Source organism: Engystomops pustulosus, chromosome 3, assembly GCF_040894005.1.
Source record: "Engystomops pustulosus chromosome 3, aEngPut4.maternal, whole genome shotgun sequence".
Lineage (NCBI taxonomy): Eukaryota > Metazoa > Chordata > Amphibia > Anura > Leptodactylidae > Engystomops > Engystomops pustulosus.
The window spans coordinates 23,203,291-23,222,527 of NC_092413.1; the positions used below are offsets into that span (position 1 = coordinate 23,203,291).

A 19,237-nucleotide genomic window follows, 5' to 3' on the forward strand; every position below is an offset into this window, starting at 1 on the left:
GACATCACTGTGTGTATTATCCCTGTGGTGTGACATCACTGTGTGTATTATCCCTGTACTGTGACATCACTGTGTGTATTATCCCTGTAGTGTGACATCACTGTGTGTATTATCCCTGTACTGTGACATCACTGTGTGTATTATACCTGTACTGTGACATCACTGTGTGTATTATCCCTGTACTGTGACATCACTATGTGTATTATCCCTGTACTGTGACATCACTGTGTGTATTATACCTGTACTGTGACATCACTGTGTGTATTATCCCTGTACTGTGACATCACTATGTGTACTATCTCTGTACTGTGACATCACTGTGTGTATTATCCCTGTACTGTGACATCACTGTGTGTATTATCCCTGTACTGTAACATCACTGAGTACATTATATCTTTTTTGTCATGTATAATAACATAATAACTTTTTTATATCATGTATAATAACATTAACAAACTTGTGTTATAACTTGCTTCTTAATAAGGTTAAGTAGTAGTGGGGCCCTAATCCAAGTAGATGGACAGATATGTTTTAGATACATACAGACTTAGGCTGCATTCACACTACCGTAAGGGGGACGTATATACGTCTCCCATAGACGGCAATAGGCGCACGGCGCCCTGCGGAAGCGGTACGGTGCAGCACACGTGCGGCACCGTACAGCTCCGTACCCGGGAAAAAGATAGGACCTATCCTATCTTTTCCCGTAATACGGCGCCGTGCGCCATGTATCTCTATGGAGAGGGGCGGGGGTGAGCTGCGCTCACCTCCTCCTCCTCTCCCCGTGCACTGCCGTTGCCCACTATGGTACGGGCGGGCAATGGCAGTGTGAATGTAGATAGATGTTTGTCGATACGTTTTGTGATAAGATTTATTTATGCAGCTGTTAGGGATATATAAATGGAGCTATTTTCTTGTATCAGTGCACATCGGCCCCATGATGGAATATGGTCATGAATAAGCTGCAATTCCCATCATGGCCTATAGTCAGAGGTGGCGCTGTTCCTGTCCCATTCTTCATGCCTATTTTTGTACGGTTTCTTTGGTTTCATACACACATTTCATTCCAGTTAGTGACTAATATCTAGAAAGGACTCACAACCCACGATGAAAGATCAGTATACTTTAATAATGTATCAGTGTCAAAATACATTTCTGTATCAATCACTTTCCATACAGTGAAAACAGCATCAATTTCAGCCAGATAGTGTTGTATAAGAAGTCTGACGCCTGCCCCCCGATTGTCTGATGTAGCTTAGCAAACTGCTATAGATATCAATGCGCTCAATACTCCACTAGACAGACGGTAAAACAACATTATTCAAGTTTGATTAACCCTTCAAGTGCTTTACACCCATAGCCCCACAGACCTGCCAAGGACACAGAATTCATTTGGTTTAATGTCACATCAATCCTTCTGCTGGAAAGAAAGGCACCAGGACGCTTCAAGGCGCTAAAAGGTTAAAAAAAAAATCCATCACCATTTCTGGACATATGTGACGCCGAAAAACAAAAGATGACTAATTACAATATATAGTACCTGTTTCCTGCCCACAGTGGTGCTACAGTAATATTTATAAATTATTTCCATGAGGGTCAGTACATCTAAAAAAAATCACACTTAAGTCCTGGAGTAGGAAAATTAGAGTATTGGGCCCTTTCTGCTCCGGACAATTCCAAAAATAGGGTGTATCTGGCATATTCAGTGTCCACGCCCCCAATTGGGGTATCAATCATCCATGGTTTAGAGGGCGTGGCTTACGGAAGGTGTGATCAACCCCCATAAAGTGTTGTCACCAAATTTGGGGGGGGGGGGGGAGGGAATCAGTTTTATAAATCTGCTTCACAATTTTTTGTTGTCAATATTAACCAATCACAGTCCAGCTTTCATATTCATTGGGCATAATAATTAATTATTGTAAAATCGGAAATGAAAGCTGTGTTGTGATTGGTGGCTATGGGCAACAAACAAAGTTTTTTATTTATTTTTTTCAAGATGGCTTTAGGAAAATCTCCTCCTCTGTGCTTCAATATGAATTCTAAGGCTATGTTCACACAGCATGTTTTACAGGTTCTAAAATTACAATATGTATACTGTATTTAGACGCCATGTCGGACCAATCTCACCAGATAAAATTCTACGATCCAGACCCTAAATTTTGGGTTTCATTTTCTGGAACTCTGGGGTCCGTTATTATTTTTTTTGAGCTGGGGCCCACTGGAGGATCCTCTGATTCTCTGGTGGGACAGTCCAACACTGTTAAGGTCGCACAGAATATCTGTTGAAGTATCTAGTCTTCCGCAAGTTTTTATTTTTGTGATTTAGTTTGTTAAAAAAGGCTTCACTAATTTTCCCATGGGTCGATTCTGAGTTTGGGTGGCTGCCGCCATGGTGGGCAGGTAACAGGTAAATATAAAAATGAGTTGTATATATAAATCCTGTAGATAATATCGGATTTCAGGAAGTTTATTCTATTCATAGTTACCTGATCTCTGAAGCCTGGCCTGAGGATAGAGATTTAAAGGCTCAAGTCAAAAATGGCAAAGATAGGGACAATGCATTATAACTCATAACAGCCAATCAGAAGACAGCATAGCAGTGACTCAGTGATCATGTGATTGCCTGCTACAGGGAGATGCATCCTGCCTCTGCTCAATCCTTCTAAATTAGCCTTAAATTTCCTCTTGACCAGGTAGTGCATAAAACATATTGCTAGGATACCAATCTCACCGCCATCCCTTCCTCCTATAATCTGAAGGCACAAATTACAAAATTAAAAAAAAAAAAAAAAAATCTATATATAAACTTTAATTAAACATCTTTCATAAAAAATAGGTAGGTTAACGTCAAGACACAAAAAAATGGTCAAAACTTTTTCTCAGGTCTCCACAACTGTCCAAAATACACGTTAAATTGGAGTTATAGGGGTGGGCTCACGAGTTATCGGTTTCTCGATTGCTCCGCCCTAATCTGTGGGTTTGCCCCTTTTTTATTGTGGGTTATGTTCTTAAAACGTCAGCCTCGCCTGTCGGAGGCCTCTTTTTATTAAGTAATTTCCTTGGTGACGTCCGTATGATGTAATAGGAAAAGCGATTTCATTACAGTAGGCTCTTGTCTTACTTGATTTACTCCCCTTTAAAAAGAAACGGTGAAAACGGTAAAGTGAACCCTATTTTATAATAGGGATCCTATAGCATACAATTTTTTAGGGGTTTGAACAATTCTTATTTTGACCGAGGACAGTGGAAGGTAACTGATTCATACGGTCTAGTTGAGGTCAAGAACTTCGACCTATGTGTCGGCCATATTTAGAGGTCTGGACCTAGAACAGCTGAAGTAACCTAACATGCTGTACTAGGTATGGATCAGTAAATCTGGTGGACCAAACTCAACTCAAGTTTTCCAGACCAAGCTCAACCCGTTGCAGCAGTCCCTAAAAATGTGAAACAACATCTCAGGGTGTGTCATGCAGCATGACGGAACGTATTGTTCCACTGCGGTTGTAGGGTGGGAGGTTCACATGACCTGAATTACGGAAAGCAGTAGTACGCAAAAGAGAAAAAACAACAACAGTTCCAATATAAAGCAATTAAGACGTCAAAGTGCAACAATAATATTAACCAACAATCTGCACATAAGGCCATATTTTAGACAAAACTACAGAGAAGGGAAAAAAACCAATCAGGTACCAGCTCTCGTTTTCTAAACGACCTTAGAAAAAACTACTACCGGACTCTGATTGTTTTTCTTTGGGAACCTCCTGTCCTGTCTTCCAATCAGAATCCACGTTACAGTCTTGAGTGCAGTTGACGTAGTAAGAGAATTTTGATTGGTTGCTTTGGGCAACAAGGAGACAATTGCTAAAATAAAAGATTACAGGATCAGACTACACAGTGTTTGTTGTCTGTTACCATGGAGATGTATAGCTCAGAGCTCTGCAATGTAGCTGTAGCCGTATGGTAGATGCATTGATGCCATAAGAAAAAAATAGTTGACAATATGGAGGCCTGCATTGTATAAAACACTATGCAATATACATAATATATAATATAGTAGCCGGATTTACATTATTTTGAAAGTATGTAATTAAAAAAAATTATTGCAATATGTAGCAGTGACCATAATGCAAAACTATCATTGGACAGGGGCAGGAATTTAAAGGGGTTCTCTAAAATTGGGAAATAATCTGCTTATGCTTGGTATAAACCATTGATATCACATTGTTGGGAGTCTAACTTGGCTGGACAGCTCCATACATGGTACAGCCCCATACTATTGGTATTTGCCATACAGTGTATTACCATAGTTGTTAGCCAAGAGTCCTATAGTTAACGCGAACGTCTTGAAATTTACTTAGTCCTATCCAAAAATAGAGGCAAGGGTAATGCAATCTATGCCTTAATTCCACATGGACACGACTGTATTTACGGCTGTTATTCGGCTTCAAAAATGGCCCATGTGACACCTGTGTGCCACCATAAGCAACTACCGGAGCGGACAGTACGGCAAATACGGTCAAAAATAGGACATGCTCTATACTTTGCAGTGCGTTCTCATGGCTCAAATACGGCCTTCCAAATGGATCGGTGGAAAAATACTCCCATCCAAATGGACCACGGTATTTCCCATTAAAGGAGGGCCAAGAAATAAGGTCATGTGCACGGAGCCTATAGTGGGCATTCCCAAGAGTGTTGGGTTAGTTTCAGAGTAGGACATGAATTGCCCAATTTTTAACAGCTTATAGACAGTCATGAATGCCCTAACGAAATTTATTAATTGGGTGGGAATGTTCCCCCCTGGTCTAGGCACAGTCTGTCTACTTCACCCCTGATTGATTAAAAGGGATCATGTGGAACCCTGTACGGTGCCATGGACATTAGTAAATGTGCCCACTTGGCTAGTTTGCCAGTAACTAAGAGTTTTAAGGGAACAAGACAAAGGGATAGGATTTCAACCCATAAACCCACATAAAACCAAAGCCAAAGAGTAAAAAATATTTTTGTTGTCACCCAATCTACGTTAGTTATTGGTTCCCAATATTTTATAATTAAGGAAACAACCACCAATAAGGAGTGATCTCTAACTTGTGGTTCTCCAAAACTACAACCTCACCCATTGACCTGCAGCCATTGTGTTGGAGACCACTACAATAAGGGAACATTCAAGTCTACTACCTTTCAAAAGACCCCTGAGGATGATTTGGTTTTGAAATTTTTATCTTTAAAGAAACCTCTTCGAATAAGGAGTGAACTCCAACTTGTGGTTCTCCAAAAACTACAACTCCACCGAGGTGGAGACCACTAAAATAAGGCAACATTCAGGTCCATTACCCTTCGAAAGACCCCTGAGGATGAACAACCCTGAAATTTTAAACCAGGCATAGTATTGCTCTATACATTGATGCATTGACCCGGTAAGACCAAGTTATGGCCGGTTCCTGAGAATAATGGAAGTCATGATGGCGCCTCGGAACGAGTCCACGATTTGCCACGGCTTTAACGTTATACTATACTGCTAAAAATGCTGAATACAATGCCCTTGCTAAAATATTGCTGTATGACCCAACTAGTTGCACTTGAAGAGCTATCAACTGACACAGGTTAAGCTACAAAACGGTTGTGAGACCCTGAATCACGTAGGCGTATACACGGTATATAGACAGATATAGAAAAAAAACTGAGCTTGATAGCATAATGCAGTCTTTAAAGGTATTCAGTATATAGCATGAAAAAGTAAATCCATCACTTACAACAAAGCTAGTCGGCCGATCCAAGGGCTAGCCAATCACTAGTGGTCACATGGATGGGGCCTAGCCAATGGGCACCCTTGTATCGTTAATGAAGGAAGTGCTAGCGATCGCCACTATAATACAAGATTAGTAAATTCCTTTGGCTACACCGTATAATGCCTCCAATATCAGCCGAAACGATAACCGCCGCAGAAGCTACTGCTGCTACATTTTCAAAAAAAAAAACCCCATCAAAAGTAAAACCAAAAAATCTCACCAAAAATGTTGTAAATGTACAAAAAAATAAAAAAAAATTACTGTACCAATAAAAAGAAGCTTTTACCTAAAAGATTAATGGTTAAATCGCCATATATATGTTATTGTCTACACATACAGATGGTATACGGATAGCGGTGCTAAATTGTGCAATGTTACACGCCCCCTTGTAGTTCAGTGTTTACCCCCGGAAGATTAGTAACATCAATATAGTATATATGTAGTATATATATATAAAAAAAATAATATACACAACTGTAAATGTGATTCATACACAGCAAGGTGATTGGTCTTTTCTCAAATTTTGTTGAAAATAGGTGCGGATTTTGGCAAGTAAGGTCATGGGTGACTATCCTTTTACTCCACTTTGTATCATATACTACACCCCTGCCTTATAGAATTAGGGAGACCTATCAATATTATCCATATCAACCAATCATGAAGCAGCTTTCATCTTCCAAAGAGCAATCTGAAAAATAAGACCTGGAATCTGATTGGTCGCTTTCCTTTGCACTTGTTTTTGGTACATCTCTGCCCCCAACTCTTCCAATATCAGAGACACGGATACGTATATAAATTTTATTTTCCATCTACATATGATTTAGTGTTTTTATATACAGAAAACTTAAAGGTCTACAGCTGAGTTGGTTTTCTTAAAGGGACACTAAAGTTGAAATAGAAAGAAATCTGTCCGTATTGTAAAATAAGGACCAATAATTTGAACATTCGAAACTAAGTCTTTTGGTTAGGCTTTCAGTGTGGGAAACAGGAAGTTTGGGGAAAGAGGTGTGGCTTTGAATGTTCCGCCTCCTTAGTGACCAAGTTCTACCTCTATGGGTAAGCCCCGTCCCTTTAGTTATTCACAACCAAAGATGAAGGAGGCTATAAGTAGACTGGCTCGTGGTTTAGAGGGATATTTTAGACTTTTTTAGGCAAAAAGTTTTTTGACCTTTCACCATCCAAATTTAGTGTCCCTTTAATATCTTGCTCAATGTACTGAGGTAGCTAGTAAATAACCAATCCCTGGTCCCTTACCATACCTTCAGTATAAAGGCACAACCAGACTGTCTTGGATTGGTGACCTTACCTTTCCCGACTTGTCTGTTTTGGTAAATAATTGCATTCCTCTAAATTCAGGAGCATTTTTTCTTAAAACTTTTTGCCAACATTTAAAGAGGTTGTCCACTTTCAGCAAATAATTGATATGGTTTGTGTAAGGAAAAGATAGACAATTTTCCAATATTGTTTCTGCATCAATTCCTCACAGTTTTCTAGATCTCTGCTTGCTGTCCTACTATAGAAAGCTTCCAGTGGATATAAATCCTTCCATGGTCATGTGATGTCACACAGGTGCATTGCCTGTGGTTATCACAGACAGTAATCCGAGTTCTGCTTGCTGTCCTGCTATAGAAAACTTTTATGTTACTTCCAATGAATAGAAATCTGTCCATGGTCATGTGATGTCACACAGGTGCAGGAGCTATTATTATCACAGAGAGTAATCAGAGCTCGGCTTGCTGTCCTGCTATAGAAAGCTTCTATGTTTACTTCCACTGGATAGAAATCTGTCCATGGTCATGTGATGTCACACTGGTGCAAGAGCCGTTATTATCACAGAAAGTAATCATAGCCGTGTGATATACTGAGCCGTGCACCTGTGTGACCATAGTTAGATTTATTTCCACTGGAAGTAAACATAGAAGCTTCCTATAGGATGACAGCAAGCAGAGATCCAGAAAACCGTGAGAAATTGATACAGAAAGAATATTGGAAAATTGTATAACTTTTTCTTACACAAACCATATCAATTATTTGCTGAAAGTGGACAATCCCTCTAAGGACACATTGACAACTGGGTGTTAGCTGTTAGGGCAGTGTCTCGCTATAATGTGACACTGTCCGATCGGTGCTGACTATACAGGGTCACCTCCGTTTGACAAAGATCTAAATGGCCCCACCCAGTTGTCAATTTAGGGAACAAGGGAAAAATGCTGGAGACTTGTTATTTTTTAGGGAAAACCACAAACTTGGTCGCAATTATCATGGGAATGTCAGGTTTTCCATAACGGCTTTATGGCATGTGAAACACAACCACAATAAATGGCGTCGCCAACAACGTATCATAAGAATTTTCCTATATGTGACAGTCAGAAATATCTTCTCCAGCGCGACAAACACGATATATATGTGCACCATAGGGTCAATCGTGGCCACTTAAAAAAATATAAGTTAATCTTACACGGGTATAAGCGTGTGTAAAACATCGTCTATACTATACAATTTGTTATTAAAATAAAGAAAAATACAGCAGGTAAAAACATTCTATGCATGTCTTATCTTTTAATAGGATGCCGTTTTGTTTGTTTTTTTCCGGTAAGGCCACTATTTGGTAAATGTGAACAAAGTCCCATAATTTTTGTCGAGTAGATTCGGTAAAATTCGGTAAAACGGTGGTAGAAACGGTCTACTGGAAAAATAGATTCTTTTTCGCGATTTTTTTTTCCGAAAGCTTTTGTATATGAACAGTTATAAGTCGAAGAAGAAATGTGTCTGTTTTTCAGGTGGTCTGGTCCAGCGCTCGGAGGAGGTCGCTGCCTTGCAGGAGGTTGGTGTTGCCCAGTACTGGCACATTGACCTCACAGTCGTATCTCGTCAGTTCTGGCAACAGGTATGGCTCATAGGATGGCCCGATGAGGCGGTTGGTCAGAGCTGTGAACGGACATGGAAAAGAAATGGTTAATTCCGACTATGGGTTGAGTGAACGATAAGAGTGAAGGAGTACCAGGAGCGGCTTAAAGGATATCTACCATCAAAATCCATCATGATCCACAGTAACTGTGATAATCTTCTTATATTTGTTATCCCTGGCCTACTTCCTTCTAAAATCAAGTTTTACAATTATACTAATGAGCCCATCTGAAGTTGTTACACTGTCTCATCCTATCCCCTGCTCCCCCAGCACTTTCTCCCCTCTGTCTGCTGTAATCTCACTGCGGTCGGGAAGTAAGAGTTGCCAATTACAGCCCCCATTTAGGCGCGTGGAGACTTATAGCCATGACCGCTCTGCTAGAGGATTCTGGGAAAATATGCAAATACGTTTTCAAGGATTGGATAAGGAGAACCACGCGTATTTTAGTTAACTTGTAAGGTAGCTCCCTTGACATCAAGCATGACCTTCAGGAAGCCTAATAACATGATGCGGGATTAAGACCAAACCAGTATATCTATTCCAAAGGGAACAGATTCCCAACTGTAGACAGTGCTGTTTGGACCTGGTTGGGTCTCCTCAGTACAGTGTAGGGAACTGGTTTGGCTGAGTAAGAGGCTTTTTACTAGGGTTTACTAGGGGAAATAAGAGAACTCCCAATTAAGGCCGCCGTGTAGGCGTGTGCAGACTTATAGCCATGCACTCTCCACTAGAGAAATCTGGGAACATATGCAAATAAGTTCTCCGGGATGGGATAAGGAAAACCACCCCTCTTTTAGCCACCTTGTAAGGTTTTAATCCCATATCTAATCACAAGGCCTCTTGTAGGTCATGCTTGATGTCAAGGGAGCTGCCTTACAAGGTATCTAAAAGAGGTGTGGTTTTCCTTATCCCACCCTGGAAAACTTATTTGCATATTTTCCCATAACTCATTGCATGAGAGGAAATTTTGGCACACAGTTGATTGGAAGTGCTCCTGCACAGTGTAACCACCTGTGAAGCGGAGGCACGGAGGAGCTCTGATAATGCCCCCATAACTAACTGTGCATCCATTCCCCATTCATATGTCATCTACTTTTTCCAAATTGTTACCTATTGTTGCTCAGGTTCATTGATTGTACTGAAGTGCAGTACCAAACACAACCTATGGTCAAGTGTGGCGCTGTTTTAATAATCACGGACAACCCCTTTAATAATGATTGAAATTAACCAATGTAATGAAGCCTCTAGATTTTACCTTTTGCTTTCTGGGACTGTGGCATGTTGTATTCGTGGTAGTTGCAGCTGAAGAAGGAGCCCGGGTACGGGGTTTTCCTGTCGTCTCTGGTGTTTGATGCACAGTGTTGTTGTGACTGCTGGGACATATGAGGGCTCACACCCCGGTGCCTATTACAGATGTAATCGTCTGGAATCACAAAAGCATTAATATCAGATTACACATATCATAGGGCACAGCAGGGCCCAATGCGTCCAGACTATTGCGGGGTACACATCTATATTCAGATACATCTCATAGAATCTTCCGCTTACCGGTTAGAACGCTTGTACTCAGCGACTTCTTTTCGGAACCAAGGGGGCACATCCCTGGTTTGAGAGATTTCATACGTTTCCACATAAGTGAATGTATACTGTTATCAGGTAACTCCCCCTAAAAGATACAAGGTAAGATATAAGCACCATTATAGGGACATATAATACACTGGTGGTGTAACACAATATTTTCAACATATTCATACATTTCGAGATAGTGAGAAACCTAATTACCACACACACACACAGTTATTGACATTGATAGTCCTGATTGGTAGTGAGAGTCCTGATTACTCCACCCACACACAGTAATTGACAGTTAGAGTCACGATTACCTCACCCACACACAGTGATTGGCAGTGAGAGTCCTGATTACTCTGCGCACCCACAGCGATTGACAGTAAAGGCCTGATTACTTCACCCCCACACAGTAATTGACAGTGAAAGTCCTGATTACTTCACCCACACACAGTGACTGACAGTGAGAGTCCTGATTACCAAACCCACACACAGTCATTGGCAGTGAGAGTCCTGATTACTCTGCCCACACACAGAGTGATTGAAAGTGAGAGCCCTGATTACTCCGCCCACACACAGTGATTGACAGTAAAGTCCTGATTACTTCACCCACACAAAGTCATTGGCAGTGAGAGTCCTGATTACTCTGCCCACACAAAGTCATTGGCAGTGAGAGTCCTGATTACTCCGCCCACACACAGTGACTGACAGTGAGAGTCCTGGTTACCAAACCCACACACAGTCATTGGCAGTGAGAGTCCTGATTACTCCGCCCAGACACAGTGATTGACAGTGAAAGTCCTGATTACTCCACCCACACACAGTGATTGACAGTGAGAGTCCTGATTATTCCGCCCACACAAAGTGATTGGCAGTGAGAGTCCTGATTACCCCACCCACACACAGTGATTGGCAGTGAGAGTCCTGATTACTCCACCCACACACAGTGATTGACAGTGAGAGTCCTGATTACTCCACCCACACACAGTGATTGGCAGCTCTTGCTATTTTATTTCAAGAGGTTTTTATAATTTCTTTTTAAGGATTTGTTTGCCCTATTCCTTATTTTGTTCCTTACCACATTGAGCTGTGGAAATCCCTGATCTCCGTAGTCCAGCTGTCGCTTTCTCTTCATGCTGTTACAAAACGGGATTTCATTAGGGTGTAAATCTTTGCCCCGTTGACCAAAACTCTCAAGTGATCTGCAAACAAGAGTCCCAGATGTATTTACACTGCGCCTTATTACTATTTATTAACATGTTACAGCGATCAGTTGTTTAACCTTATAAATAATCATTCTGTTATACGTAGTACACAACAGAACATACATGTTATTATTATCTCCCCACAAAACATTAACATTCCCCAAATTCAGACCAAATTGGACCAAAAGTCCAAGATTACAGAGTTTGTATTTTTGGATCTGAAATGCAACCATCACAGGCAACCCCTCTATGTTCTACTTTAATTTATTTAAGAACGTTTGAGATATTGATACATTGAGATATCTCTATGATAGATCCTACATATATTGATAGGAAAAAGTGGCTAGAGAGATAACAAAGATAAATAGATACATAAATGATAGATAGATAGATAGATAGATAGATAGATAGATAGATAGATAGATAGATAGATATGAGATAGATAGATAGATAGATAGATATGAGATAGATAGATAGATAGATATGAGATAGATAGATATATAGATAGATAGAAAACAAATAGATTTAAGAGAGATATAAGAAAATAAATGTGCATACAAATGATAATAGATATATTGATAGATGTGGGATAGACATACAGATAGATATTTCTCTCTTCTTACCTTTGTTTATATAGGGGCATGCCATGTAAATGCATTGGTCGCCCTGAAACTGAATTGGTTGGCGTCTCGTTGTACTGATCCATCAATCTCCACTTTGTGTGCATATAACTGACTGGCGGATCCGGAGGCCATTGTACGTTCGGCCGCCCTCCCATAGAGGACAGGGGTGTACTAGCACCAGTTTGGTATGCGGATATTGGTGGGGATTTCCTCTCACCATTAAACATTGCGTTGGGCAGAGCCTCCTGGCTGGGGTTACTACCTTTAGCTGCCATCGGTGGACAAAAGTTCTGATGAAGGTACTGGCTCTGTGGTGGAGGAGCACTGGAATGGAAGAGGGGGTTCATGCTACTCAGGTTCTGCTGGGGGGGTTGTGCTTTGTCACTGAGGGGACACTCATCTTGACATATGGGATTCAATTGGAAATCTTCCCCGTCCATGGGAATGTATGGAGCAAGAGTTTCAAGATCCAAATCATTGAAGTCATTCTATAGGAGAAAGAATAAAATTTGTGGATATCAAATGTACAGACAGAAGGTCAGATCCCATAAATCCATTGGAAAATGTGAACAACCCCATATAGTGCCCAAATATCTGCAATACACCCACTATAGCTCCACCACTACTCCCTTACCTTTCATATTAAGCAGAACATGGGCACAATCACACATATGCCAACCTCCCTGTATGGGTCATGAGGTTCCCATAATTGCTAGGCCCAAATAATCCTTGGTTTCATGAACATACCTGGGTATTACTGCATTTATTTTGTGCCTCTGTGTCCATAGCAAATAGCTTTTCGATCAGCTCGATCTTAAGGTCCTCTTCTAAAGTAGTGTAGTATTCTCCAGGGCTGCTTGGCTGTTATAATAACGAGACTGTGATTAGTGCATGCTGGGTAACTTTCTATAGGTCCAAAACCTCAGTAGTAAAAATTCAGCAAAAACTTCAAATGTAAGTGATACATAAGTATCTATGAGGTCTTCCTAATTCATAGGGTGAACCTGTCATATACTCCATTTCTTCTCCACACTATAACCTTAATCACAAGACCCTCCTCTACTACAAGGTCGTAGAGAAGGACCTTGTCGGTACCCTTTGAATAAACTGAAGATTGACCCCGATGTTGGAGAGTGTCGTCTTTTTTTTTCGATATTATTGCATGTTCTACCGCTCATCGAGCACCCCGATGGTCAGTCTCTTATTTTTATTGCTGCATGTACCATCGGACTCCGGAGCGATTCCCGTTATCTGTTTCAACTAACGATAGTGCCGGTACTGACTTTGCATATGTGAGATGGGTTGTTCATCAAGGGATATCCCAATTGCCTTGACAATTGGGGAACTTAATGAGATTTCCATGAAAATCGGAAACACCTTGGGGGTCGGCCGTTTTTGGTCCACAAATGTAGCCGATTTCCAGGATCCAGGTTCTTCCATATGACTAGGTTTGTACCCTGCAATGTAGTATTTTATTTCTATATGTCCCTAATGATTTGTAAAGTGCTACGGCGCCATGACTACGACTAAGGACTTTCATTGTCCGAAATGTGTCAGATTCCTTTTTTTTTAAGTCACATCATAATGTTTTATATTTTTTTCTAAATAAATGTGGTTAACAGAATTAATTAGGTTGGATGCTGGAAATTTTCAACATTTTTGGACCACAATTTTACATACATCGACTTCCGTACATCGGTACTCAAAGTGGCAGAATTAGAAAATGAGCTTAAAACCTTTTTGTTCTTTTACTGCACTTCTAGTTTTGGGTCTGTACCCAACTGGAAGTTCTTGGAGGACACAATCTCCCATTCAAGCAATTAGTAGCCTCCCCAGACCAGGGGACATCACTTCCGTTTACACAGAGACTTCACCAACTAGAAATTCTAGGAGGTCACAAGCTCCACTTCAAGCAATTAGTAGCCTTCTCGGACCAGGGGACATCACTTTCGTTTGCATGGGAACTTCACCCAACTGGGGGTACTAGGAGATCACAAGCTCCACTTCAAGCAATTAGTAGCCTTCTCGGACCAGGGAACATCACTTCCGTTTGCATCAGAACTTCACTTGTTGTCTGCTGGTTGGAGGAGGCCACTTTTTGTAGCAGTTCCAATAACCGCTGGAACACCCGGTCACTCTAAAGAAGAGGTGGCGACTTGAAGACAGAATGGGGTAAGTATGTGTTTTTTTCTTACCTTACCCCTGTAATTAGCTAAATGACTAGCCAACATTTTTCGGGATTCACCTGAAACTAACTTCAAAAGCCTCGTATTAGCTGAAACTTTTAAACATTTAGAAAATTGGTTGGTGGAACTTCAGAAATTGATTTGTGGTAAACCAATATCCTCTTCTCTACATACAATACATGATGTGTTCTGTCTAGCACCTTTGTATATCAACAAAGGCCAACAGTGACAGGAAGCGCCCCGCTAGGCCGGAGGTAAATATTGCTCCATCATTACTTTTACAGCACTTTGGGCCCATAAAAAATACAATCTTGGACAACCCCTTTAAGTGTTTTACGTAGATCATTTTGTAATTGAACTATTTAATACACTTTAGACACTTGGGAGTAGTCAATTGCTCATTGTAAAATCTTACGGCCAAGTGATGACACAGATCCTTATACAAATATTGCTAATGGATCTCCATTTTTGAGGAAACAAAGCTGTGAGAAATACTTTAAAATTGTCTCCATAAATAAGTTTATCACTCTATGAAGGACACTGCGTCCATGGAATAGTGACAGGTACGTGTGCAAAGACGCCCTCATTGTCAGTTGTGGTTTTAACCTTGATCTATTTAGTTACAAGTGAAATACCTAAAGACTTTGGAATCAGGTATGCGTTTTGGGCAGCTTTCCCAGAGTGCATCAGTAGTAAAGTTTAATATATATTTGATGTATGTTTACCTCCTGTTTTGGAGACAAAATCACTGACTCACGGCAGAGCGTCCACCAGGTTGTCAGTAGGTAAACACAACCTCTCTTGCATAAGAACTGATCTTCTCGACTGCTCAAGTTACCCTAGACATTCCAAAAACATCCGATATCCATGCACATGTTTTAAAGGGATTGAGTACTGTGGTACTGTTTAGTCGTCAACTTTGTGCGGGCTACCTACAGTTTAACTTTGTGTCTGAATTTTTCACTAAAAAGTTTGGCAGAAGAAAAATGACTAAGCTTTTACAACAAAAAGAAGTTCCCAAGCAGCTATCTCTTACCGTAGAACAATCACTCTGACTGCTTGCACTTGGAGTGCTGTTTCCTGGTACCACCTGAGGTGCTGTGAAGGACGGAAGGTTGATAATATCGGACTGGGAATTGTGGCTCTTGACCTCCAGTGGCCATTTACTTGGGCTGGTTTGATCACCACTGTTATAGCTTGATAGCTCTTCATAGGGTTGAGCACCTGAAGAATACATAAAATATGTAAAATATGATGACATGCTTCTTCTCTTCTCTAAAATGGTGGAAAGGAAAGGTTTCGCATAGGCTAGATGTGTCTGATACACCTGCGGTGGAGGATTTGAGGAAGTATATGGCGGGTTTGGGCTGAAAGTTACTTGTTTTCCCTTGATGAAGACCAGAAGACCAGCCTTCTAAGTAGAAGATCCATGAACACAAAGTTAGCTTTGTGACCAGTGATCAGTGGTGGTCCCACAGAGGTTCACAAATGGACCAGGCCATAACAACTTACCAAAGTCCAAAGAGATAATCTCGTCTCCTGGGGTGGGAGCCAGTTGTGCCAGCTCTTCTGGCTCTTCTTTAAGTTTGGCAAACAAGAAGTCACTTGTCTTATCAGAAACAGCATTGCTAAAGATGGAGTTCATGGTCATATGATGCGGCTTGAACAGAGACTCTGTTTGGTCCATGGAGAAAACAACATTGTTTTTCTCAATCTCACTGCAGAGAAAGAATCAGAAGTCAGTTGAAATAAACTCAAAGACTATATTTTCTTTAAAATGACAGTTTTTACTGGAGGATATTTTTCCTAAAATAACTACTTTATCACTAAAATCAGAAATTCTCGATCGACTGGTGTCTCAGCACCTGAACCGTCACCGATCAGATCTTCCGACATGTCTCTATAACATGTTAAAGGTTTTGGTAGATCATCGGAACTCTCAATGGAGGTTTTACCTCACGTTATAGATCTTTTGACACATCTCTATAACATGTCAAAGGTTTTGGTGGATCATATAAGCCCTCAAAGAAGGTTCTAGTTTGCATTTTGAAATATGCCTAAGACTGATCCATCTCAATCTGAATAAGTTTCACCATCAATGCAGACAAATTTCTTCAAAATGTTAAAGCTGGAGACTCTACTACTCTGAAGTTATCAACTTGACCAAAAATCAAGGTCCAAGAGTAGAGTTTAGCAGTTTCATTCCAATACCCAAAGAATGACTCTATAGTAATGGGTGTATGTTGATCGTCAGAACGGAACGATGAAGACACCCAACTCTGGTTAGCTTGGTTAGGTGCAACCGAACCCTAAAGCAAAAACATGATCCACCCACATTGATGGACTTTACATAATTTCTTGTGACTTGGTTCATCTGCACTAGTAAGTTGACTCTTGTTTTTGATGCAATGGTCGGTCCATTACTGGTTCTTCAGTTGATAATTAACAGAATGACCATACATACTTCATAAGCTCTACAAAAATGATATTTTTTGACCTCCTCACCTCAGGACATAGTTCACACAGACAACGCACTGTGGCTGAGAGTTTCGTGAGTTGTAAATGACTGTGCCGTGACTCTCCACCCAGACGTAGCCACCATGCTTGGCGAGCATCCGGTACTGACCGCTGACCACTTGACCTTTTGTGCACACTAAAACATAAGAAACATTCATTACATCATCTTTTTAATTTTTAAAGAAATTTAACAGCCTCAAAAAACACACACAAAGGACTTAAGTGTGAACCAATAGTAAATCACCAATTTAATATCTGTAAACAAATCTATCTACTACCTATCTAAAGTACTGGAACAATGGGGACACATTGGGGCTCATTTACTAAGGGTCCGAATTGCGCACTTTCGCCAGGGTTCCCGACGATTACCGATTTTCGCCGAATTGCCCTGGGATTTTGACGCACGCAATCGGATTTTGGCGCATTGGCGCCGGCTTTCATGCGACAGAAATTCGGGGGGGGGGGGGGCATGGCCATCGGACAACACGACGGATTCAGAAAAAACGTGGAATTTAAACAAGAATTTGTGTTGCAAGATCAGCACATGCACCGGGACGAAGAAGGTGAACTCCAGGGGACCTCGGCGCAGCAGCGACACCTGGTGGATATCGGGTGCATGGGCCTTAGTGAATCCCGGCAGACTCGAATCAGCGTCGGAGAACGCGCCACTGGATCGCGACTGGACAGGGTAAGTAAATGTGCCCCATTAACTTTGACCCCTACTTTCATTAGAATGGAGATCTTGAGTAGTGGTCATACTTGCGAAACGGTTTTTTTTTTCGAGAAAGTCCCATTTGGTTTACAGTTGCATTGATTCAAGAAATCCTTAAGAAAAATTTTCATAAAATTCCCAAATTTTGGTGCAAAAATCGCCATGCTGAAATCTGGGACTGTTATCATACATTTTAAGCCAAAAACCTTACTATGTACCATTTGTATTACCCTTAATGGATTTTTTTCTATTGTTCTGTTTAATAGACCCTTCTTATTATCACACTTGGTTTGCTACATTTCCACACACTCCCGTCATGTCTGATAAATTCGAGTCTCGCCCATAACCTACAAATCCGATTCTAAGTAACGGCAGAAGACATTACGTGTAAAACCACAAATTAAGCCTTTGTCAGGAATGATTTCCAATCGTTTAGCTAAGTAAATGTTTAGCATTGCGCATACTATACCAATAATAAAAGATAAATTAAACACTGTCTCATGCACACAAGAAACACTATGTACCGCATCCGCTGCCAAATTAAGTACTTAACTTCCAAATGATCTCAGCCCAATTAAGGATTTAGGACGCCAGAAATCTACACTTCAACAACACATTGCCGGGACTCTTCAGGACAATAACCTCACCTCAATGTGAAACATTACAACATTGTGTAAATGAAATCAAGTGTGATGACTTTAGTCTCCATTGACTAATTACCGGGGGCCTATTGATACTCAGATCTGTATACATTACAGTTGTCAGGCCCACGCCCTTCTGAGGGTCAAGGTTGGGCTGCCAATATCTACTTAAAGGAATTGTCTACTTTGTGCAAGCCCCAACACATAATACAGGATGTCCTACTGCTTGGAACGCTGGCGATCATTTATAATTTTCTCTGCAGTGCCTCCGCAGGAGAAGCCAAGTATTACACAATACTCTTTCAAATTAAGAGGTTATCCACATGAGTCATGGACACTCTCTGTAGCCATTATTTAAACTTGACAGGGATCCTGTATTAAGAATCCTACCCTATTACCTCATTTATAGATGGTATTCAGATATCGACAAATCCTTTAAGGGCGTAGTTACATAATTTAGTAGGCAATTTGAAATTACTACAGGGGTCCTGCGTTTAGGATCATTGGCTCTCGGCTTACAAAAATTGTCTCTCACTCTGGAGGACCTGTCCTGTATTATACAGACAACCCATTGACTTGCATGGACTTTGTGTAATGCTCACTTTGTCCTGTGGAGGTGCTGTAGGAAAAATAGACAAATTTTTCCCCATCAAGTAACTCAGCAAGTGGTCACCGTGGTCAAGTGGTTACTCTCATGGAGTTCTTTGTAAGAAGTATAGATTGTAGAGAACTCCCTGATCTTCCTTGAATCCCCTCCAGGATAATAAACTTTATCTTAGATCTTATCTTAATCTTTCCTAGAGCCTCCATATTTTGATAGAGAAGTATTATTGGATACTAAATTTAGATGCCAAATGGAACAACTATGATACAAATATCAATCCATCAATCTAGAAATTTCCTTTTAACTTCTATCTTCTAATCAGATGCGTGAATGGTTCTTGGGTACCATCCACTAAGACTTTTTCATGAAGGCATCTGATCATAAGCAGGCCGAACCATCTCGCCTTGAAAATATTCATAAATCTCATTTATTGGAACTTGAAACCATGTTCCTCACATCTTGTACCCAGATAAGTCATCACAGAACATC

General features: G+C 40.7%; 1 protein-coding gene across 2 annotated transcripts in view; it reads right to left on the minus strand.

The window, feature by feature from the left end:
- Nucleotides 1-1,110: 1,110 nt before the first annotated feature.
- Nucleotides 1,111-19,237, minus strand: part of EPAS1 (endothelial PAS domain protein 1) — a 93,940-nt gene continuing 75,813 nt past the window's right edge. For both annotated transcript variants that reach the window (XM_072140292.1, XM_072140291.1), the window contains exons 8-16: nucleotides 16,780-16,927; nucleotides 15,787-15,992; nucleotides 15,311-15,498; nucleotides 12,836-12,949; nucleotides 12,089-12,576; nucleotides 11,339-11,462; nucleotides 10,243-10,360; nucleotides 9,950-10,117; nucleotides 1,111-8,714 (exon numbers count right to left, since the gene is read on the minus strand). In XM_072140292.1, the coding sequence (XP_071996393.1) occupies nucleotides 8,563-8,714; nucleotides 9,950-10,117; nucleotides 10,243-10,360; nucleotides 11,339-11,462; nucleotides 12,089-12,576; nucleotides 12,836-12,949; nucleotides 15,311-15,498; nucleotides 15,787-15,992; nucleotides 16,780-16,927 (1,706 nt within the window). In that variant the 3' untranslated portion in view covers nucleotides 1,111-8,562. The remainder of the gene's footprint in view (nucleotides 8,715-9,949; nucleotides 10,118-10,242; nucleotides 10,361-11,338; nucleotides 11,463-12,088; nucleotides 12,577-12,835; nucleotides 12,950-15,310; nucleotides 15,499-15,786; nucleotides 15,993-16,779; nucleotides 16,928-19,237) is intronic.